The sequence below is a fragment of the Strigops habroptila genome, chromosome 3 (genome assembly GCF_004027225.2).
Source record: "Strigops habroptila isolate Jane chromosome 3, bStrHab1.2.pri, whole genome shotgun sequence".
NCBI classification, from domain to species: domain Eukaryota; kingdom Metazoa; phylum Chordata; class Aves; order Psittaciformes; family Psittacidae; genus Strigops; species Strigops habroptila.
In genome coordinates, this window is record NC_044279.2 from 58,117,996 (window position 1) to 58,142,135 (window position 24,140).

The 24,140-nt window shown below is 43.4% G+C and overlaps 1 protein-coding gene across 9 annotated transcripts in view; it reads right to left on the bottom strand.

Moving 5' to 3' along the window:
• PPFIBP1 (PPFIA binding protein 1) overlaps positions 1-24,140 on the bottom strand; it is a 115,387-nt gene that overhangs the window by 49,041 nt on the left and 42,206 nt on the right. For 5 of the 9 annotated variants that reach the window (XM_030478652.1, XM_030478651.1, XM_030478650.1 and 2 more), the window contains exons 3-4: positions 3,345-3,506; positions 1,165-1,370 (exon numbers count right to left, since the gene is read on the bottom strand). In XM_030478652.1, the coding sequence (XP_030334512.1) occupies positions 1,165-1,370; positions 3,345-3,408 (270 nt within the window). In that variant the 5' untranslated portion in view covers positions 3,409-3,506. Of the gene's footprint in view, positions 1-1,164; positions 1,371-3,344; positions 3,507-7,999; positions 8,364-24,140 lie in introns of those variants that run through there. The other 4 variants (XM_030478649.1, XM_030478648.1, XM_030478645.1 and 1 more) reach the window with 2 other exon arrangements.

Genomic DNA, 24,140 nt, shown 5'->3' on the forward strand with positions numbered 1-24,140 from the left:
CCAGGGTGACTGAACCCTTTCTGAGTACCTGTGATGTCCATCCTAGGAAGGGACCAGGCAACGGTGACCTATCCCAACAGCAGCAATGCACAGGGTGCAACACAGAGCTAACCATACACCCAGCCCTCATCAGATCATCAGATCTGGCAACCCCATTTCGGCAGCATGGTGTTACCTTGTCCAACACCAAGTGTGTGAGACAGCAGGACCCAGGACTTACAGACTGCTGTAAGACAGATTTGGCAAAATCTGCAGAAGCGCACAGCCACTGCTGTCATCCTAACAGCTACAGGCTGACTTAAAATCTGAAGCATGGCCCTTAGACAGAAAGTCTTCATTTCCACTGCTGGAGCTTCTCCAAAACCCGTGCACACCTAGATCACCAGAACACAAACCCTGCCACAGACCATGAGTACAAGGACTTGACTGGTCCTGATAGGAAGTCATCAGTCACAGGGTACCGGGAGGCAAAACCAGGGGGTCCTTCGAAAATGATGTCATGTAACTCATCCTTTGATAAGCACAACATTTTATTTCCTGAGGTAGTCTTCAGGTAGCCTTCACTCAAACAATACTTGATTTTTGAGGAAAACCAAGTCTTGGGGAAAGATCAGCTTTGCCAGGTATATTCTGGTGTGTTTTTAAAGCAAGGTGACAAAAACTGGCAAATTCACAAACACAGAAAATAAAAATTTGGTTTGGAATCCAGATTAAAGGGATGCTGAGTTTATACCACTCACTTCTGCTACAAACCCGGTAAGGAAGCTCAGTAACAACACTGGTCCCTGTAGAAAATACACTGCCAAAAATGCTTTTTAGTGAAAAGTTCATACTGAAAACAACCTTTTTTCCCTCCATTTAAGCATCTGATTCCTATAAAAATGTCTTTCTCTGAGATGAGTTACCGAAAATTTTTTGCTCCCTAGATTGAAGCATAGTGGTACATTAGAGAAAACACAGCTCAACCCGCTGTAGGAGGTATCTGAACAACAGGTTTTCCAAGACCCCACAACAGCATCTCCAAAACAAAATTTGTTCCCTTTGGTTCTTTGAAACCTACTCTAAAACTTTAAACGCCTGCATAAAAACCACCTCAGGTTCTGCTGAGACAGCCTAGCTAACATACAAAACAAGTGTTACAGGTGAAATAAGGCAAGACCTTACCATCTGACTTTGAAGCCATTCGATCAGAGCCATCGCTGTTGAGTCCGGGACCTGGCAGCGCAGCCCCTCTCTCTCATCCGCTTCCATCATCTCCAGCAAGCCCCGCAAGTCCTCCACCAAGTGCAGTGCCCGCAGGCTCCCCATGAAGGGGGATGTGGGGGACTGGCAGTCAAAGATGCCATTGGAGTACTCCAGTGCCTTCGAACCTGGAGGGAGCAAAATTGCATGGGGTCAGGCACAAGGCAAGCAGGTCAGACACACAGCAAGGCTGCGAAATGCTGGGCAGCCTCTGCTCCAGCAGCCTAACTCAGCGCTGGTGCCCAATTCTGCCTGCGCCATGCAGCAATCTGGAGAAGGGCAAGCCCTTGCTGGTGTTCTCTGCTGGGGAGCTCCAGCAGGAAAGAGGTGGACTGATCCGACAGAGAACCGTGCCCTTGGGTTCAAGGCACGGGCTGGGCTCCTGCTCCCCCAGGATGTATCAGACGCAGAAAGTACTGTGGGGGAACAGGCTCTGCTAATGCTTTGACTGACCCTGTAGTGGTTGCCTGACCCACGTCAGACAGTGATAGCACCCAGAGGAAACTATGCTCTGCATTTTTTATGTAGGAATGTGTTATGCTGCTCCAAGGCCCTGAAAATTTTTTAAATAATTTTTTAAAATAATAAAAATATGAAGATAAATAAAAAGACCGTATCACTTCTACACAAGAATAGATTTTAAACCCAACGGTTTGACATGGTGGCACGTTAATAAAGAGAAAAATCTCTTATTTGCATAAACTCACAGTATGTATATTTGACCTACATTAAAAGTTGCTATATATTAAGGAAGGAAATTATGAATTTAGGATTAAGGTTGATTTAAGTCAATTTACTAATTCCAACTATAATTTCAGCACACTGATTTGTGATCTTACTACTGTAATGCCTCAGCACAACGAGATACTTTCGTGCCAGAGCATCCTTTGTACTGTCAACTTTTTTGAAACTAGTGATATGCCATATATGCACTTCCATGAACTTTCATTCACCTCATCTTGCAAGTCACAAAATTCAAGTATTCTGCTAATTCCCTTTGAAAGAAAGAAAGATGAAAAAAATCCCCAAAACAGCACAGAGGTTTACATCCCTTTGTTATACTGCTTTATAGGTCTGAACAGACATACATATAAATGAAGTCTATAATGACTTAAACATCCCAACATCACATTTTATTTTTATATTAAACCTCATCCTGCCATAACCAACTTAGGCTCTTGGAAACACAGATACATGATCGGATCCAAATACCAGTATCTACTTATGGAAATTACTAAAGTCACAGCTTATATGTATTTTTAGACATCATTATGATCCAACTGAATCCACTTCACATGTGTTCCTGCTATGTGTCCTTAATATCTTTAGGAAAACTGCAGAGAAAAGTCATTATTCAAACAAAGCACGCACTGTATGAATATTTTTTCCCCTAAGGGAAACTATTTTAAGTGGAACTATTAAAGACTTTATAACCATGTTGTTATCCCTGCAGACTATTTTTTTTTTTTCAGTTTAGGTAGCTGTTTGTATAACTCTGCTGGAATAAAACTATTAGCTTCTTGCTGCTTTGCTCCTCTGTGTACTTATTTTCTAAAGCACTAGACTCAACTTAAAAGCAGAGGTTGTGTACTTTGCAATGCCTCTCCTTGGTCCACTTACAATTTACAGGTACTTATAAAAAACTCGAATGTTCAAGGCAGTGCCAAACCAAATGTTTGGACCCAAAGCATTCCAATTTTGAAAAAAGGAAAATTCATGTTTTAACTCTTCAGAGTTGAGAGAAGTTCACAGTAGCCACTATTATGAGAACTTATACCTTTCGCCTTGCAGCAGCTCTTTGAACATACTCATCCTGGTTTGAAGCATGCCTTGTCCTTGGCTTTCATGATGCTGTGTGCACTGAGCCACTTTGAGCGGCATTTTGATAGAGGATAAATGAAAAACTACAATCCATTTAGCTCTGTGTGTGTGTGAGAATCTGGGCAATCCCTCCACTCCATTTACCTGTAATCTCTAAACTATAATGGAAGACACCAAACATAATTAGCAGCACATTCCCTTCTCAGCCTGAAACTCTGCCCTCCAACTATGAGAAAGAAGGACTGGAACAGTTAAATGAACAAGCTGCCCCAAGTGTTTACCTGCTATAATGCCATCCATCTGCTCCAGAGCCGCAGCGAGCATATCACTTGCATCACTCATCATCTTCTCTTTTCTCAGGAACGATCACCAGCTACACCATAAAGAGCAATCAAACACCAATAATGCAAGTTGGATCCAGAGCCTCAAGCCTGCAATTTAATCTGCAAAAGAGAATTTTATTTTCACCGCATGTTCTCTGAATTCAGACACCACCGTCACCAGAGCAGGAAGACTGGGAATGTCTGCTGACCACAGCAAGACTTGGAGATTTTCACCACCAGACATGAACTGGCATCAAAGAACCAAAGCACCAACCTGATAATTCAGTTCCTACTGTTGGACAGCCTGTGGCCTGCTTTGCCTACGGGTCCATGTCACTGAAGGGACATACCAGAGAGCACCTCAGAAATCCTGCACGGCACTTCAGGAAAGCTTGCATAGAAGACACAGGCTTTCAATCGCTAAAAGGAAGCTGCAACCCAGTAGTAAACCATGTGTTTATCTATCTGCTATATTTTTTCTCCCCAAGAATTTGCTGGTATAGAAAAAGAGAGGTCTGACCATTTGCCCAAGATCTCTGGATGTCTGACAATCCAGAAGTCCCAGGCATGCAACTATTTGCCTACAGGCAGGATATCTCATATGCCCATGACTCACTGAGCATTCAGAGACTATCTCTCCAAAGATGCTGCTCTGAGTTTAGCAGAGATTCACGTCTTAATGATGCAATCTGATTTTACCCTCAAACTTCCGAAAGCCAGAAGTGGTCCCCAGAGGACTATTTCCAGCAGAGTCTGGAAAAGCAAACCTGCCTGACCTGCTGCCTAGGCAGGTGAACTTGTAGGCCTGAAATCCCCATGGGCTACAAGTTAAGCACATACTTAGGTACTCTGCTGGAATGGAGCTGCAGAGGTCAGAGGTGGACCTCCACCCCAGTACAATGGACACACAAGCCACAGAAATAGCCCAGATTGCCATGGCTTTAATCTAGGACACACGAGACTACTTCTGCTATAAATACAGTTAGGGAACAAAGCTAAACAAACACCAGGAAGGAAAACTCACTTTAACCTTTTGCATACCCTGCCATTTGGTTTTTGTATTAGGCTGCACCGCTGCTGACATTTGCCCCAACATAAGCAATTAAGAAAGTTGTTCACAGTATCTCTGGCATAAGTCCTGGAAAAGAGTCTACTAAAAACCAAACCAAAACACAAATTCATTCAGTTTTTCCCTCCTACGAGTCACCTTATTGGTTTGACCCAGCTGAAGTAGCTCTTATTGGAGGCTGCCAGCTAGCTCTGCTGAAATGCTATCCTTAAAATGCCAACATTTAATTTTTCATAACAAAACTTCTATTACATGAAGTAGGTTCAAACCCTAAGGTAACTTTTGAACAAGAGCACAGACACTACCACACTTCTGGTGTCCTGGGTTCAGCTATAGCAGCCATTTTTCTCCTTCTTAGTAGCTGGTGCAGTGCTGTGTTTTTTAACTTTCAGCCTGGGAACAACGCTGATAACACCGATGTTTTTAGTTGTTGCTAAGTAATGTTTATTCCAACCAAGGACTTTCTCAGTCTCATGCTCTGCCAGGGAGGAGGGGAAGCCGGGAGGAAGCAGAGACAGGACACCTGACCCAAACTGGCCAAAGGGGTATTCCATACCATGGCACGTCATGCCCAGTATATAAACCGGGGGGAGTTACCCGGAAGGCCCAGATCACTGCTCGGGTCGGGCTGGGTATCGGTCGGCGGGTGGTGAGCAATTGTATCCTCTCCCCTTGTTATTTCACTAATCATTATTATCATTGGTGGTAGCAGTAGCGGTTTGTATTATACCTTAGTTGCGGGACTGCTCTTATCTCAACCCGTGGGAGTTACATTCTTCCGATTCTCCTCCCCATCCCTCCGGGAGCAGGGGGAGGAAAGGGGGGGGAGTGAGGGAGCGGCTGCGTGGTTCTGAGTTACTGGCTGGGCTCAAACCACGACATCTGGCAAATGCCTTGCTATATTATTTAGTTACTAGAATCAGAAAAGCCAAGAGAACTTTACGAAGTCAAAATACCTGTATGTTAAGGTGTTGCAAATCTTAAAATATGCAATAGCATAGTAACTGAAGACTTCCAACCTTCAAGGAGGAAGCTCCCAATTTTAAACACAATGCAAATACTAAAATTCAAGCAGTACAATACCTGCCATAATATGCAGATCCTACAAGAATTTGGTCCAGTGCCTGATAAAAATGAGCAGAAAACACAGTTTTTGCAAACTCGTTCATTTGGACAATACTGAAGACAGTCTTGTTTTTCTCCTTTAGGATATCCTGGTTCCAATAATCAGGTCCTGCTCAAACATGGGTGCCTATGACCACAATGGATTTCCCTCTGAAGGCAAAGAGCACACAGAGAACGTCCAGGGCTGCTGCTGCCCCAGGCAAAACACTGATTTCCCACAGCTCTAAGTGGAAAAGAACCAAAGACGCAAGCAGCCACAAACCCACAATGGCCAACTAATGTTTGGGAATCAGGAGTGCCTGTGGTATTCCCTGATGTGCATAAACACCTCCTGGGGGAGTAAAGAAGACGGAGCCAGACTCTTCTTAGTGGTGCCCAGTGATATGACAAGAGGCAATGGGCACACATTAAAACACAGGAAATTCCACTTAAGCATTAAGAGTAAGAAAAAAAACCCCAAAAACAAGCCAACCAAAAAACCACACCTTAAATTAAAAAAATAAATAAAAAGATTTTTTATTGCGAGGATGGCAAGCACTGGAAAGAGTTGCCCTTTTGGGGGTCTCCATTCTTAGAGTTACAGTCCGACTGGACCCTGAATGGTGCAGCCTGCCCTGGGCATCCATCCCTGCTTTGGGCAGGGGGTGAGCTGGAGACCGCTAGTGGTGCCTTTGCATCTCAGCCATCAGTGAGCTCGGTGCAGCTTGCAATCGAGCATTAAATACAGCACTGAGAAGGCTGCCTAGGAAAAGCCTACTGTAGGCTAAAAATGCCCTAAGGAACAGAGTGCTTCCTAATCACGTTTGTTCACAGTGCACCCCTTGTTTCTCACCTTCTGGCTAGGAAAGACATTAACTGGGGGCAAGGAACTGCTAATTTACACTTGCATAATAAAGCCATGGCTCATAGGCACAGAAAAAAAACCCCATCCTTGTGCTTCATCCAGGCACAGCCACCCCTCATGTTTCAAAAAAAAAAACCAAACACTCTTTGCTTTTGTTAAACAAGGGTTTTGTACACAGTTGTCAAAAATCCCTAAGACAGCTCTACTGGTGAGAGCAGCAGTGTCAGGCAGTGGTACCAACAGCACCCAAGAGACCACCAGCATCTACCCCTCTGTTACCTGGTCCTACCTCCAAAGAAAGAGACATGTCAGTCTGCACAGTGCTTCCTCCACTGCTACTGCAAAAGGAGCCATGCTGCTGAGAGCAACAGTGAGATATTTTAAGATAAAACTTAGTGAAGGAAGACCACGCAAACACACTGATCTCCAAAAACCCTTCCACCAGTCATGAAGCACCGGTTAGCAGATGCTAACCTGACCAAGCCTACAGCTGAGAAACTTGGAGAGGTAAAATAAAAGAAGAACAAAAAGCCCCCAAGCCGAACAGCTGGAGGTGATGCAACAAAACCCCATTTTCCCGGTTATTTGGTCCTAAAACTGGTCATTGAACACTAGCCTGGAACAGCACATCCTGCTCTGGCCACCTTCCCAGCACAGTGCAGCACATCTAGCAGTCAGGAAGTAAAGCTGCTGTAATAGAAAAACAATATTGGTGGCATCCTCACCCACTAAGGGCATAGAATTGCTTTTATGCTTTGCACACCATCACCGGCATGTGGGGAACAGATGGGCAGGGGGGAAATCAAAGACCGTATACACCAGCAGACCAAAGAACCAAACTGCATGGAAAATGAAAGACAACAAATGGCAGGAGGAAGAGGGTGGAAAGGTGTGGTGAAGAGGGAGTCAAAGAAACAAAATTATTCGACAGAAGTCATATATCAGCAGCCCTTTGTGGATTATAGGAAAGAGGACAACACCAGAACACCAGCAGATTAATCCCTGCGCCTACTGAAGAGGCGCCAAGACCGCCACTGACTTTGCAAACTTTGAGAAGAGCCTTGGCTGACCACTAACACAGCAGAGCTTTTCCTGATACTGTATGTTCCTTTCTCTACGGTTTCCTTTTTATGGCTTAGGTTTTATTTCTATTAGACCAAAGAGAAAACACAAGGCTTTAGGTCTTTTTGTTGTCAGTGATTTAGGAAATCCATGCAATCAGGTAACACAATTGAAAAATCCATCTTAGAAAAGCACAATGGATCTTCTTAGGAAAACAAGGAATAGATAATATTTCAGATGATGTCAAGCAGTTTAAATTCCTTTCATCCACAAAAGTAGAAAGGATAAAAAAATAAAAAGGAAAATCATCATTTTAACACAGATGGATCTATGACACAGCAGATGAATGAGAAATCGAGGTGCACACAGGAGACAGAGGCAAACACACAAAATCCACCCCTGGCATAATGCCATCGAGACTGTACCTGGGAGGAAAGTACTGACTGACAGACTGTCTGACAGACCGTTTAAAATAAGTTTTCCCTTGCTTTCCAAGAAAATGACGACACTTACCTTCCTGTGTGCACAATCAGTGCAAGATGGGGCGGGAGGGTTGTTTTTACAGAGGCAGATCCCCCTTTTATTGCTCCCAGCTGAATACCTTGCTCATGCCCACAAGAACAAGCATCTCTTCATCAAGGCTGTATTTACAATCCACCATTAAAAAATAACAATAAAATACAAATGCAGCTACCTCCACTATCAGTTATGATTAATCTTATCACTAGCTGGCATTTCTATCATATCCCTGGCTGTTACAGAGAAGATGTTATTTGGTCTTACTTGTTTAATGTCCCTTCCTCTGGTTTGAGCACACCAGCTGGTTGCTAGGGCTATGCTGTTCACTTTTCAGTAGGTGGAGATTTTTTATTTTTATTTTTGAATGACATATAAACCCTCCAGCTACAGTGCTTGTGAAGATGTACTGCGAATGACTTACAGAGAAAACAAAACACTGCCCTGCAAATAAACCCAAGGAAAGCTAGAAAAAAACCAAGGGGCTTTGTGAATAGGAACTGCTGTCTGCTGAATGCGAAGAGGAAAGCTGCTTGAATACAGATTTCAAAATCAGATTTTTAATTAAGATGGCAGACTTTAAAAAAAAAATAAATAATAAAGTGCTTAAACATTTTACATATGTAGGAAATTATAGTTTTCCCCACCCAGAGGCTGCCTCTTTCCTAGATCAAACACCATGCACAGACGCATCTAGGGGCAACATCTTCAAGCCTATTTTCTTTTGTTTTAATTTTGGGGTGGTCTCATTCTGATGTTCACCTGCAAAACACACACTTCAAAACTCACAGGTTCGCAGAGCTGAAGAGAATCAGCTGCCTGCTAGTGGTCTGAAGGCCACAAGCACACACCGTGCCCCGCGTGCAGCCTCTCCGGGGAAGGGCAGGGGTTGGCCTTTTCTCCCACTCACCTTCCTCTTTGTGCACATAGAATTATAGAGTGGTTTGGGTTGGAAGGGATCTTACAGATCATCTAGTTCCAGCCTCCTGCCTGCTCTGCAAATGCTCAGCGTTTGGAAAGAAAGCATCAGCTACATATTATTTTTATGATATGATGCAGTAAGATGAGTGAACTGAGTTTCTGAGCTCTTCCATTCCTACATAACACTCCTTAAACCAGGGACTTTTTGGTACACAGAAATTGAAAATCTTGATTAGGGCTTGTTTCTGAGAGCTGTAGAAAGCAAAAAAAGGACCTGCAAGAAAAGGCTGTTATGCCAGAGCAGTCTACCACAAAAACACAATGAAAAAGCTAGCAAATTGCAGTCATCTTTTACGGGGAGGATGGTGGGAGAGGCCTGTTCCACAGCAAAAGACAGACCTCAAATTTCACTTTGCTGTCAAAATTAATGTCCCTCCTCCACTCTCAGTCCTATATACATGAGATGACTGCATGAGAGGTCTGAAGCATCTCTCTCACCTCGCAACAGTAAAACAACACATCCTTAGCAATTAATTAATTTTTACAAGGTAAAGGTCTATTCCTTGAAGATAAATTTCAGACACATAATCATATCTATTTGTTCTTTTTTCTGGCAGGCCAGAAGAGAAACACAAACACACGGAGACTTATTTGCAAAACACATTTCAATCACAAATAAAAACAGCTTCAAGGGAATTCAATCTAAATCCCTGGCACAATTTCTCATGGGATGTTTGGAAGATACTCAACTATAGTGCCACCAGTCAGTAGCATTTTAACACTTAGTAATGAATATATTCAGCTAGTTTACACTAGAAGTCATTAACATTTATTTTAACATGAAAAATGACTCCATTTCCTATCTTCCAGACCTGAAAGAAGCAGCTAAAAAAGAAAATGGATCCTTGTTGAATATATTGCTCTGGTGTTTTGTGAGATAAAAACAAATGAAATTTAAGAAGTAAAATTAGAAATGCTGGAATAATGTAGAGAAGTGTCTCTACACAAGGCATGGGACAGGAAACTAGTTAGGTCCCAAACATGCTTTGAGCCACCTAACACAGGCATTCACCCCTTCCCCTACGAGAGACCCTGGCTATGGCATGGAGACAGGTGCCTCTGCACGTGGACACCTCCCTGGCAGCTCCTCCCATGCTCTCTTACCCCAGTATGGCTGAAAAGCTATTACACAAGCAAGGAGGCCAGTGAGACAAGGCAAGTCCTCTTGGCTGGTCCTTCCACGTACAAGTCCTCCATTCCTGGAGGATGGCTACGAGAAGCCCTGGCCCTGCTAACCTGTAGGCTGAGCACCCTCCAAGAGCCCGGTGCTCAACCGCGCAAAAAGGATAAACGCTATTATGAATAAAAACCAACCCAAATATTGGCAGAGGCTTACTTAAACTGATAATGTCTAGTTATTTTATATATATACATAAAAATAAATTTATTTTTCTATTTGCTGAACTCTAGTCAATTACATCAAAGCAAAACTGTTCTCGTATTATCCAGGACTACAAAAAAGCAACAAACGTCCCTTTGTTCCCTAACTCTAGATCCTTTCTTTGTTCCCTGAATTTCATTATTTCTTTATTATATGATAAACATAATTTCCTTTAACTGATAAAAAAATGAATGGAAGCACACTGAAGCTGAAAGCCCACCTCACAGTACATAAGGAATATATTGATATAAAAGGTATCAAGCCATAGAAAAGACTTAAAAGTATTTTAAAAACATAAAGCACAAAAGTCCTTCTAAGATATAATTGTTTATACCTGGGAAAAACTTACCTCAAATCACACAACTTTCATTACCAGCCAGCTTAGGTATGTTCTGCACTTCGCCTTGAAATTTGTTAAACACATTAGTCGTGATGCAAAACCTAAGCCTCAACAAGATAAGCATCCTTCAGATACTTTGACAGAGATGTATACACAGCAAACAGCTTATATAAACACCCAAAGTCTCTGAGTCAAGGTTTATGGCTTAGATTCATATCCAATTACAAAACAAACCATTTATTTTGGTCTGCAGTATTGAAATCATTCTGGCTGCCTGTCTCTGCTACCCTACTCTCCAGCAGCTCTTTTTCTGTTGTAATTGAAAGGAGTTTAAAAAACAGAGCAGGTGACAGGTTATGTTGTTGTGTGATGCACAAGTGAGCTCTGTGATCAGTAGAAGACAGAGAGGCAGCTGGAGCAGCAGTACTTACCTGCAAAGCAGCTGCGTAATGCAAATATCTATCTGCAAACACTCCTCAGACTCACTTTCACTCTTTGCTCACAAGCAATCCATGGTGAAATGCAAAAAAACCCACAGGTATACTTCTCTTTAGGCTGTTCATATTTTACTGGATAACTACTCACTTTGGAGAGTCTGAGAAATTAACGTGTTATTTTCTCACATTTTGCTTGAGTCTATTGATTAGAAAAACAATTGAGATATTCATTCCTCACCCTGAGACTGCTAATGCAAGCAAGGAAATGCCTCACATTCCCCAGCAACATGTTATTGACACGCTGTGGCCACACAGGCTATGAAACAAAAGAGGCACTGTTGGATAAGAGTCCTAAAGGCAGTTCTTAAAAAATACCTGAAGACCACCAAATCCTGAGTGCAGACCCACATTTAGGTCTGATTTCATAGCTCACGCCACTTTCTTTTAATGGGCTGGATCCAAAGATCAAATTCACAAGCTTCCAGATTTGGGTTTGAAAGAGTTTGGGCTTTACATTTTGGACCTCCAGGTCTATGAGTTTACAAATCCACGGTTTCAGTGTTGTCACTGCACAAAGCAAAAGTAAAGGGCACTCCCCATGAAAAGCCCAAAAAGCAAATAAAATATATTCAAAGACCATGATATTGGAGAACCTGAGGTTGCCAGTACCACCACTGATACACCAACAATCTTTTGACAGAGCATTATTTGCCATCTTTCTCCTCTTGGCATTTTAAAAATAAAGCAAGGTAAAATTTAACATGGTTGAGGACTTCCTCTCCTCCCCATATACTGGAATAGGACTGCATTTTAAAGAGAAAAATATAGCGGGGAAATATGAAAAATAATAAATTGGAAGCCAATTTTCTCTCTATTTCTGTTTTCTTGCTTATCTCAAAAACATGTACACCTCTTATCTTCCTTTCTCCTGAACTAAAGCCCTTTGCCAATACTTGGTAGCATTGGGTAGTACACTTGGGAATCTGAGAAAGTCTGCATCAAGACAACCTGCTTTAGGCAGCATGTGATTTTAATCACTATTAAAAGTGGACCTTTGAGATTCCTGAAATATCAGATGTGCGTTTTAAAACACAGACTTCAAATTCTGAGTTAGTTCTCAGCTTTGAAAAGGCCTAACCAGTTCATGGGCAAAACACATTCCGAACATGCATGTTTGATGTCACCAATGAGACAGAAAAGGCAAACGTTGTCACCTCTGTGTTTTGACAACTGTGTGCTAACCCACTGCCAGCCAGAGCAGCCACAGAGGAAGACCCTGCAGAGCGACACGCTACCCAGATGCAGAACGAGGAGATGCCTCTTGCCCAGGGAATGCAGCACTGACAGGATGCGCTCCCTCATCTCCTTCCTCAGGAACACAGCCTGTGTTTGCTGCCCAGCTCCAGGGCCCCCCTCTCCAGGCCACGGTGAAGAGGCACTCACAGACATGGCTTTTCCCCAGTACTGCCCTTCCCACACTTTCTCTTGACCTGCTTCTGTCCCCCACATCCCTTTCCAAGATACAACCTGCTGTTGATTTTACCTTGCTTTTTCAATGCCAACATTTCAGTGCCAAGAGATGAAGGACAAAAGCCAAGCACTCTCAGCTCAAGGAAAGGGTCCTTCTCTTTCTGAAGAGAAGGCTAAGAAAGTTGAGCTGCTTAAGCCTGGAGAAGAGAAGGCTCCAGGGAGACCTTGTAACAGTCTCCCAATACCTAAAGGGGGCCTACAAGAAATCTGGAGAGGGACCTTTTACAAGGGCATGTAGTGACAAGACAAGGGGGAATGGCTTTACACTGACAGAGGGGATATTTAGATTAGATATTAGTAAAAAATTCTTTACTGTGCGAGTGGTGAGACACTGGAACAGGCTGCCCAAGGAGGCTGTGAATGCTCCATACCTGGGAGTGTTCAACGCCAGACTGGATGGGGCTTGGAGCAACCTGCTCTAGTGGAAGGTATCCCTGCCCATGGCAGGGGGTTGGAACTAGATGATCTTTAAGATCCCTTCCAGCCCAAACCATTCTATGATTGTTCTGAATCGTGCATTGATGAGTAGCAAGCAAACAAATCCCCCAAAAAAACCTATTACTACAGCACAACTTTAAGGAGCCAAATGCCGGCTGCACCACTGTGTAACACGCGGCATTGCTTGGCTGGGAAGCTGTGTGTCATGCCTACCCTTGGGCCAGCCTTGCTTCTCAGTGCAAAGGCAATTTTGCAGCTAGAACACAGAAACCAGCTCTCTTGCTGCCCACTCCTTTTTCATGAAAGCCTGCAGTCGGTTCCTCAGGCTTTGAGATAGAAACATCTTTCTCCATCCTGTCCCAACCTCTCCTCTTCTTGTCAGACTGACACCTTCTCACCACCCCTTGCAGAAAGATGTTTTCATGCCCTGGAGCCCTTCATCCTCCAGCGTCACCCAAGGCTAAAAAACTCAGTGGAGTTGTGGCTGTGGCTCAGAAGAGCTCACAAGAAAAAGATATCAGTGCTCAGGGAAAGGAAACAAGGCTGGGATGGGCTGGAGGGTTATGGAATACAGGTAATACAGAAAGGTAAGAGGACTTTCACCAGCAAGATGGAGTGAGGCAACAGGTTATCATCAAGCCAGAGCTGCGAACTGTGCAGGAACAGAGCATGAAACAAACCTAGTCCCAGCTCTACTGTCCTCTCTTTCCTCTGCAGCAGGAAGAGGAAGGAAGCTGGGAAGAAAGGTGATGACAGAAGAAAAGGTGACTTCTTTCTGCTTCTTCTCCAGTAAGAAAGAAAGACCTAGGGATGGAAGGGTGCAGCCACTCTCCATTCTGCGGCCAAGCCCCTGCGCTTATGTAGGAGGGGGAAATATCCACCCATCACCCATGGCCCCATTAACAAGATTAACAGAAAGCATCAGCTTTACAACAGAGGAAGATGCAGCTCATGAAATTAAGAAAAAGCAGTCAGAAACTTAAGACACATCAATGCATGTTTGATGCCAACTGGGGACAGAACCGCAGCTGCCACAAGCCTACTTAGATTTCTGTGGCATAACAAGGTTACTGAGATGAAGGTTACTTGCTACAGATGATCTGCTAAGTGTGAAACATTTTGTTTTAATTACAGAGAACAATGCCAAATGCCTGTTTCATTAGACATAGCAATAATTTGTGGTTTATTACTAAGCTTACAAACAGTAGGCTGCCAGTAGAAGACCGGACTATAATGCACTAAAATAGAGAACAAGATAACTTTTAAGTGTGGTGCAAGAAAGTTTATAATCCAGTTGCGCAGCACAGTGCTAATGCATCTATAAACCACCTGGTGGTTATAGACTGGTTCAGCCTAACTGAAACAAGGGGCTGCAAAGCTTTTTCAGGCATCAGGATAAGTGGTGGATGGGGTAGCACACACCACCCTGTGCTGCCCAGGCCAGTGGTGCCATGATCCAAGTCAATGAGTCTGAAGCAAACTTAGGTGTGGCTAAATCATATGACAACAATAACATAGAAATACTGCCCTGGGCAAGAGCTGAATTGCCCCTCTCCATTATAAAGTATCTGCAATGTGTTTAAGCCAGTCTACAACTCTGATATGCCACTGAGATTTGCAGACTCTGCTGGAAACCCAGTTTTTACATGAGAAACCTTGCAATATCAGATTTCTCCGAAAACTCGAGATCTTATGGTAAAGTAATTCCACTTGGATCTTTCATTAAGAAAAAAAAGTATTATTGAACCACATGGCTGCTGAAGGAAGTTTGATGTGATCTGAGAATATCCTGGAAGTTTGAACACAGGAAGTCCCTTATTTGACATGTAATATAGTAAGGCATAGAAGGGATGTGACTGGGGGAAGCAGGATCACCTGACTCTTTTTTCTTAAGTCTGCAATAGAGGAAAAAAACCCCATCTTAGGCTGCTTAACTGTTTCCCTTCCCTCAACCTACAGATGTAATTAAAACAAAGCTTCAACAGCAATACAAGTCATTTAATAGTATTTTAATTAAAAGTTGCTTTTGTAACATAAAAAGACCAAAAGTAACCTCACTCCTGTTTCATATTTATATTGGGAAAAAGTAGTTCTTGTGTAACTTCATAGTTTTCTAACTTTCCAAAGCCCCACTGTAACAGAAGATGGTGAGGATTTAAAACTCTGCGTAGCCCATGATTTATATGCATCTAATTAGCTCCTCCTGAACACACTCACCCTGGAGCTCTTGGGACTTGCTAATGTAATTCCTGCAATTAAAAACTTTGATGCCAGAATCTTTGTTTGCCAAAAGGAAAAACAACCACCCCCTCCTCCAGCACAGCGGGGCATGTTTTTACAGGAGTGGATGCCCAACTGTAAAAAGTTCAGATCCAAGATCTGAAACACTCCCAGAGTTCAAGATATTTATTAGAAGTCTGTAATCTAACAGCCTGTTGCCTCCCAAAGACCATCATGGCCCCACTCCAGTAGATCAACCAATGCAGATCAGAAGTTTTGGGAGCTTAACAGACTGTGGTTTTATTTGGCCATATCCAGGGATCTCTGCTGGACATGGAGTAAGAGTACTGAACATGTCTCACACTGTAGCAGCGTTGTGCTTTGTCTTCCCTGTCAGAGACCATGTTAACTTCTTACTGCGTCATGGACATTGGCAACATAGACAGAAGGGTGAAGGACTGCTCGCCTGCCATGATGTGAATTCAAAACTAGTACAAAATAGTTTAATGCATTCTGACTGGCAACATTCACAATGTTTTGGATGAATTAATGACCCTTAGTATTTCCATACAAATGTTCCTCTAAATACGTAATCTCAAGATAAAACTTCAAAAATCTCAAGGGATCAGATAGACTTTTAATGCTACATTTCTTCAAAGTACTTTCCCTTTGTATTTCAGCAACACTTCAAAGTTTTCCTACTTACATACTAATTAAATTAGACATCTAATGCGAAAAGAAGCAGACATTAAAAATGTTTCACACTTTCCCAACCTTCTGGTGGGGGGGGAGACTCAGTCTTGTAGAAAGGCATATAATAACTATCTGCCGATTTTCACTATACCAGCTGGCCAAGGAGTTCCTCATGCACCAAAGGTAAATAGAAACAGGGTACAGTGCCAGTCCCATCTGCACCTGAAGATCCTGGTCCCAGTGAACAACACAGGTTTAAGCTGTAGGATGCAAACAGTCTTGCTCATATCAAGAGAGAATTTATGATCACTGAAGTGCCCAGCACATGAAGGCCACAGGAGGGAGGAGATTGCTCATGAGAAAAACGAATGTCCACCTGCACTGTCAAAGCCCTTATGAAGGGATGAACTGATACCTTCAATGGTTTTCTTCAGAGGCAAGGGGGAGAACTCAACAGGAGTCCCAAAACACTGTGATAGTTGCCAGTGAAAGGGAAAGAGAGTGGCTGGCAAAAAGTACCAGGTCTCTGTGACTCAATCAAGGACCTCACTGAACCAGCTGGAAAAAAAAAAAAGGGGGGGGGGACCTAGAAGTTGTTCTCTATTACCATGACATCCTCCCCCCCCAAAAAAAAACAAGAAACAAAACTCCACCTCAAATAAACAATAGTAAATAAGTCATTATACTTTCTCATCATCACCATGAACAGCAGCTTCCTCAGCAATCATGTGAACACCTGCTGCCAAATCCTTTTTGGTATACAGGGAGGCTTAGGAGTTACCTGGACATAAGTCTTGATTGTTCTCATGTGCTAAAGAAATTTTAAAAGGTTGATTATTTTTTCATATATAATAGATCTATGAAAAGAACTACTTTAAATCTCTTGCCCCTATATTCCCCTTGGTTAAGGCTGATTATTTTTCATGTGCTTATTGAGCCACCACTGGAGGGACTGTTTCTGATTCAGGCTATATTTAGCTCTGAAGCACTGCAGATTTTGTTTCCCTGGCTAAAGTTAGGATGGGATCCTCCCTTAGAGGAAGATCTTACTCTGCTGAGTCTAGTCTGGGCTTGCAGAAGACACTGGTGATGCCAAGGCCCCAGTTACAATGATCCTGCTGCTTAAAAACGGAAAAGTAAATCCAAAACTGGCAAGAATGTTTACTTTATGCATACAATAGACTTACAGCTTCATCCCTGTTCAGGAAAAGAAACATTACTTACTTCAGGATGTAAATCGTCATACATCTTCATGCTGGAGTCCCATCATAGTATGCCTTCTCTCAGGGACAGTTCATCTATTTACCACTGCACAGTAACAGCCTGCAGCAGAGGCATTTAAACAGCTTGTCAGTCACTCGACAGAAACGGGAGCAGCTCTCGACCACAAGTGTGCTGAATGCTTACAGAAAGGTCCACTGCGCACCAAGCCCACCCCCTCCAGCAGCACTGCCCTAATTACCCTCCTTACAGCACGGAACTCTGCTGCTTACATCAATGAATTCATCAACGAACATCAAAGTTTTGCTGTTCAGATATAATCACCATGATATTTTACTTTATAGAGGTTCAAGTCTTGTTGATAAACTCTGTTACTTTACAAATGAATTACTATGCATCAGTCAACATGAGCATGCTCCCTCCCAGTATACTGCAGTTTGCAAGCACTGAAATACCTTGCAAATGCTGTGTTACTGAAATAACACTGCTATTAAAGGGTTTTCTAGTCCAAAAAGCAAGACTACCAGAAAACTCTAACTGCTTAAATGCTACAACACAGGGACTTCTCTAGGACAAGCTTTCAAAACCAGCCACTGCAACTATTCACTCAAGTTTGCATAAGTTGGGTGCTCCTGCAATTCACTACACGCTTCAACTACTTTACCCAGGGAAACAGCCTTACTTGATCACTGAAGATAAATGCTGTGTGCAAATAAGTTACAAGTCCAAGAGGAAGCTCTGTGGAAACTTGTGGAAATAAGTACAAGGAGCACTTGCATGAAACTAAGTGCAAGATTACTGCTGTTAAAGCCTTACAAAATATGTTCCCATTATATTGTATTTCATTAACAATGATTTCCGCGATTGGAAAGTGCCTTACCTTAAAAAGTGACTGAAGGAAAGAAATTTGGTTATTTTCTGAGTGTAAGATTTATTGCAATACAATCTGAGTGGAAAATAATATTAAACTTGCTGCCTTAAATACAAGTTTACTAGAAATGCCAAAGTAATGCTTTCCAAAATAACATTCCCTACACAACTTCTGCTGTTACATGCCTTATTCTGCAGTTTATCTTTTGATCTCCCAACTTTTCCAACTCTATTTTTCAAGCTAAAGTAAAAAATCTTTGACAAAAGCCCAGCTCCTTCATGTTGTGAGGTGAGAGAACACCCAGAATAACTCTCAATTCTATGAAAAAAACCCCAAAATCAAAACGAAAACCCCCTCAAAAACCAAAAACCAAACAAAAAACTCAAAGAACAAACAACACCCCGAACACTTAAAAATCACTGTCCACATGGCAGATCCTTGAGAAAGCCGCAGTCTCCTCATATTTTTTGATAAAGTTTTGGAAGAAAGTCCATCTTATACATTTAACAATGTATAAGAGCAATCATCACTCCAGTTTATCTAAATTCTGATTCAACATCCAACATTAGAATTGTAGAATGATTTGAGTTGGAAAGGACCTTAAAGATCATCCAGTTCCAACCCCCCTGCCATGGGCAGGGACACCTTCCACTAGACCAGGTTGCTCAAAGCCCTATCCAGTCTGGCCTTGAACGCTGCCAGGGATGGGGCAGCCACAACTTCCTTGGGCAACCTGTTCTAGTGCCTCACCACCCTCACAGTAAAGAATTTCTTCCTTATATCTAACCTCAATCTCCCCTATTTAATTTTGAAGCCATCACTCCTTGTCCTGTCACTACAGTCCCTGATGAAGAGTCCCTCCCCAGTATCCTTATAGGCCCCCTTCAGATACTGGAAGGCTGCTATGAGGTCTCCATGCAGCCTTCTCTTCTCCAGGCTGAACAGCCCCAACTTTCTTATCCTGACAACATTAAAATAAAAGGTTTCACATGTACATTCAGAAAAAGAAGAAGAAAAAAAAGGCGGCCAGGATCAGGTACTTCTGTGTGGTAAGAAGCAGATATGTGGCAGTGGAAGTATCCGAGACACACAGTAGGCCTTTGGGATTTGTTTTCTGCCTTTTATTAAAACTTTTGACAGTTCCAAGTAGCAAGCTCTTTTTCCTGCACATGTCTCAGGGATCATAAATGCATTCAGGCTTCTCACAGTATTTTAATGAAATATCAGTTCCTGCTCCTCTACTTGACTTGCAGGCAAAATCTGCCATTTTAAGGAGATAATCTTAAGCAGCTTTCTGAGAAATGTCAAGAATACAAAATTGCCATTTCTGTGCTCTGGTTTTGTTCGCGGAGTTTTATAGGTGATTTTTTTTCCACCTCCCCTAATATTCCATTTAAACTGTCTTTAAAAAGACAGTGGAGTGCTATCCTAGATGAAGTAGTGTGATGTGCTGTATTTTACAGACTGCAAGACCTGAATCAGTACTGCCAGCTAATTAAAAACCTTTGAAAAAGTATGGGTTTAATTCTGTGTTGCATTATTGCATCTAACAATGAGCGACTTAGAAAAATAACGGGAACAAGACAACTATTTAAATGGCATCCCATTTTTCTAATCCAAGCCTCAGTTATCAATGAAACAATTAACGATGTTCAGTCGCACTTCTGACATTTTTGTGTCAGTTTCAAAGCTTGTGCAAACCTACTTTAATGTTACTCAGGCAAAAGTTGCTAATGATTTATAGAAACATCTTTGTTTAAGGAGAACATATCTTAACTTGCTGTTGGTACGCTGCAATACCAACTCTGCCCTCAGTGCTGAAGATCATTCCCAGTCCTGGACACCCTCTTCCAACCCAGCACAGCCAAGGACAGACCCCAGGCCAAATCCTGCATCCTGTGTTGATGCTGCAGGAGGTCCTGGCTGTGGCAGTGGTCTCACTGGGAAAAGATACTACCAACATTTGGCTGGGGGTGGGGTGGGGTGGCGTGTTCTTTGCAAAGACTTTGCCTGTGTTCCCTTGCAGCTTATAATTGGGCAGGACTAGGCTGCTTATGCTGCTTACACTGCCCAGCTACTGAACCAAGATGAAAAAGAGCCAGAGGACATTCAGGTATCTGAAATTGGGGACCCAGCAGTGAAAGGGTAAGGTCAATATTGAAGAGGCTGACCTTCCATGGAGGGAAGTGGCTCAGCATGAGTGTGTAGTTGGCAGGGAAGAGACAGCTCTAGGTAAGGTCGTAGGACATCCCCGACACCATGTGCTTCAAGGACAACCTGCTGAGTAAATAGGTAGCAAAGCCAATCTGATCTGACCATGTGCCTGGGAGCCTTGGGAGGAGACATTCAGCACTGACCCCACAGTGAGTGACCAGCAAGGGGGCTTGTGCCCAGACAACAGTGCTCTCGCTACAAGGGCTGCCCTGGGGGCTTGCAGGAGGAAGGAAGAAAACCAACAGATCCTGGCACAGAGAACCTCTTCAGGCCTGAAACCAACAATGAGAAGCCACGGCCAGACAGCTGCAATACTCCTTCCAACTAGAGGAAACATTTCTGGCTGTGGGGGAGTTCCCACGCCAGAGACACTCCTCAGGATGTACTCAGCAGTGCTTCTGGTTGCTGAGACCACCTGCGCTGTACTCACACGACACCTCACACTGCAGCAGCCTGCAGGCCCAAGGCTCTCCTGGTACTACGGTAGTGTGGCCCACGGCAGGAAACTTCCAGCTTAGGTGGGGAGAGCAATTTTGAACATCTACACAGCAGTGTGTCAGCAATAAGGGTAGGTCTACGCTGCAAAAAATACATTATTTTCCTTATTCTAGCTGCCACTCTCAAGAGAGCTAACCTGACTGAAGACAGACATAAAGATGAAGTAAATTGGGCATTAAATAAAAAAAACCTGCTTAGCTAAACCAGTTGCCCTGAAGAGCTTAGGTTACAAGTTGCTCACCTGAGCTGGGACTCCCGTTACTCTGGTCTTCATGGCTATTCTTAACATGTACAGCCTGCCTGGGTAGAGCACATGTTCATTTACCCGTGCAAAATTCTCACCAGTGGGAAGTTCTTACTCACGGGAAAGCAGGGAGAAAGACAGCACTCCACGTGGAAATAGCATCCAGGAATCTCAAGCACAGCTCCACACTGCTAAGGCCACGCTTAAGTGCAGATGGACATCTAACTCGTGACTGAGCAACCATTACCTCATAAATAATCAATACTATACCTGTCTGCAGATCTCAAGCAATTCATCTTGAAATCATTTAGAACTGGGCACAGTATGGGGAAGATGAGAATCAAGTGTTGTTTCCCACTAACACTATAAAATAATACAGTGGTCTTCTAAGAAAAGAAAGTATCAAGCAATTAACAATAGAGACACACACCCAGCATGCACACATGCCAAAATACACATGGCACCACAAGGATGTCTCCAGTATCTTTGTAACAGCAGCAAGTTCCTTGGAGGTTCTCTTATCCAAGATCTGTGACCCAGCCTGTTGCTCCTTTGCTTGCAAGACCTGACAAGATCCCAAGAAGCTGGTGTGGCTGCAGGCCAGCAGCCCTGTGCTATACTGTGCTCCAAAGAGCCATATGCAAATGCCTAACGAGAGTAACATGACTACACAGGTTCCCTCTCCTGTTGTAATGCCAGCAAGGCTCCAAACTTCTAGATAATACAGGAGATAGCAATGCAGCCATATCTCAGTGTTCCATGGTGTGGGTCACAGTATTCACTACAGCTGTCATAATACACTGTAAATTATACATAACACACACCCTCGATAATGCAAACCTCAGAACTGTATATATATTTTGCAGTAGCAGAAATTAACAGATGTTGACAACTAATCAGATAATAGAAGCATTAAAGGAGACAGACGTAGTCTATTACTACTATTTGTTGTGTTTGTACATGGTTTCTTGCCACTATAACTGACGACACAAATAGTTTCTTCTGATGTAGCAATCTTGCTGGGCTTCTCCTTCCCATCCTCACAGCAGGCAGTTATTTCAGTTGCTCAAAGCACTGCTGCCCCTACCTTTAGTGACCGGGGATCATCACTGGCTGACAACGCCTCACTGAAAATGGAAGCATGCCTTAGTACCGCACACAGGCACCAAGAAACCCCTTGGCATCACACATCTGATCCAGATGAGCGCTTGCAGCAACTATCCAGAGCACACGATACCATGTTCCTGCTGGTCTGTGCACACCACTCCTCTTAGTTTCTGCCCAGCTGGCAGAGGTCTCCCGAATGGGAGCACAGCTGCAAAGAAGGTCCCTAAATGAAAAGATTACATAAACTATAAAAGAGCAGGAACATGCAAGTGAAGGCAAGGCTAGCTACTCTAGATACTCACAGGATGCAAAGGTGTCCAATAGTGTCCAAAACCGCAAGGGAAGCAATGAACAGTAAGCAACCAGAAGCAGAGGGGAAAGGAAGGAAGGGGAAGGCAGCAGTAATGGAAATTGGCACCAAGGTCTTGGATGGAAAAACACCCAAACCCACAAAGAAGCCCCTGTGAGCACTTGCAAGCTGGCAATTGCACACTGCGTTTGCTCCCTTGCCAGACTATTTTGGGGCTGAAATGCTGACAGCCAACAAGGGTCTCCTGCAGACAGCCAAAGATGTGGCAGAGTGGCAGCCCCTACCTATCGCATTTTCATCTCGTGCTGGGAGCTGGCAACAGATACAAATGGGACCAGAGTCACTGTCAGCTCAGTTTTGGTTTTCCCAGCACCTGATGGAATACACAATCCTATTTTCTGTCTGTACACAGACAGAGATGGCTGTTCGCGGCCCAGATGGCAGAGCCACCACAGCTGCTTTACCACTGCCATTGCCTGGTGGAGCTTAGGCAGAATGACACACAGGGCACATCAAGTCTTGACTGATCGGCACCAAGCCAACCAGGCAAACTGCCCCTGGCGCTGAGCCGTGTGAGTGCAGCCAGGACTGGCTGCCCAGTCCCACAGCAGTCGAACTTCCCAAATATTGTGAACAGCTCCTTAACAGCAAAATGACTACACAACAGCTCAGCATTTCACAGTGTTTATAATCTGGTCACCTTAAATTGGATCGACAACCTAGCTGAACCACAGCCTGAAATAGAGACAGTCTCTATATTGGCACAGAACCTTTTCAGCAAGACCCACCCAGCCTGAGATCAGCAAGTTGTGTAAGCCCACATCTGACAAGCATGCTCCTTAATGCCACTGAAGTCAATGGTTGAACACTGGCTTCCTGTTTGATAAGTGACCAAAACAGGACCTCAAAATACAGATCCTGCCAGCTTTGTGCAACCTGTGGGTACTTTCAGTAATATCAGGTCTCTGGTAATAAAGTCCACAGTAAAATAGCAGCTCTCCTCACCTTGACTGAGTTCAGTCCATCAGCTGCCAGACATGACCTCTGCCACAAACCAAACATGAGAAAGTCTCCACAAGCATCCTGATCATTGTGGCTTCAATCTCCTTTCCTCTCCACTTAAGGGGCATTACTAGAGCACAGCTATGATGGTGGGGTGAGGGGTGTTTGGGCCCAAAGGAAATACTAAAGTTACAAAACTCAAATCAAATCTGCAACAAAGACATGTTCTCTTCCAATATGGATCTTGCTCCAGATCACTCTGGTTCAGTGATGTGAACTGCCACCACACAGAAAAGCAACTTCTTGACGAAGATATTTCTAGGTGACATTTTCTTAAGGTTACACAGAACCACTGTGACCCATAAGCTTGACTCCATACAGAAAACAAAACAAAAAGTGAATCAGGGCAAACAAGGGCTGCTCTATCATATGAGAGAGCTCACATGGTGGGAGTTCAGGCTGTGCCTGCAGAAGGGAATGAGCCAGGCAAAGCTTCCAGTGAAGTGACTGGGTGTCTGGGAGGAAGCTCACCCACCTCCCTAGCACACAGACAGCAACTTAGCCAAAGTTAACAGCCTTTGCCACTCATGGTGAGGAGCAAAATGCTGGCTACTCAGTCATCAACCTACAGGGTACACAGCCTGCAATATT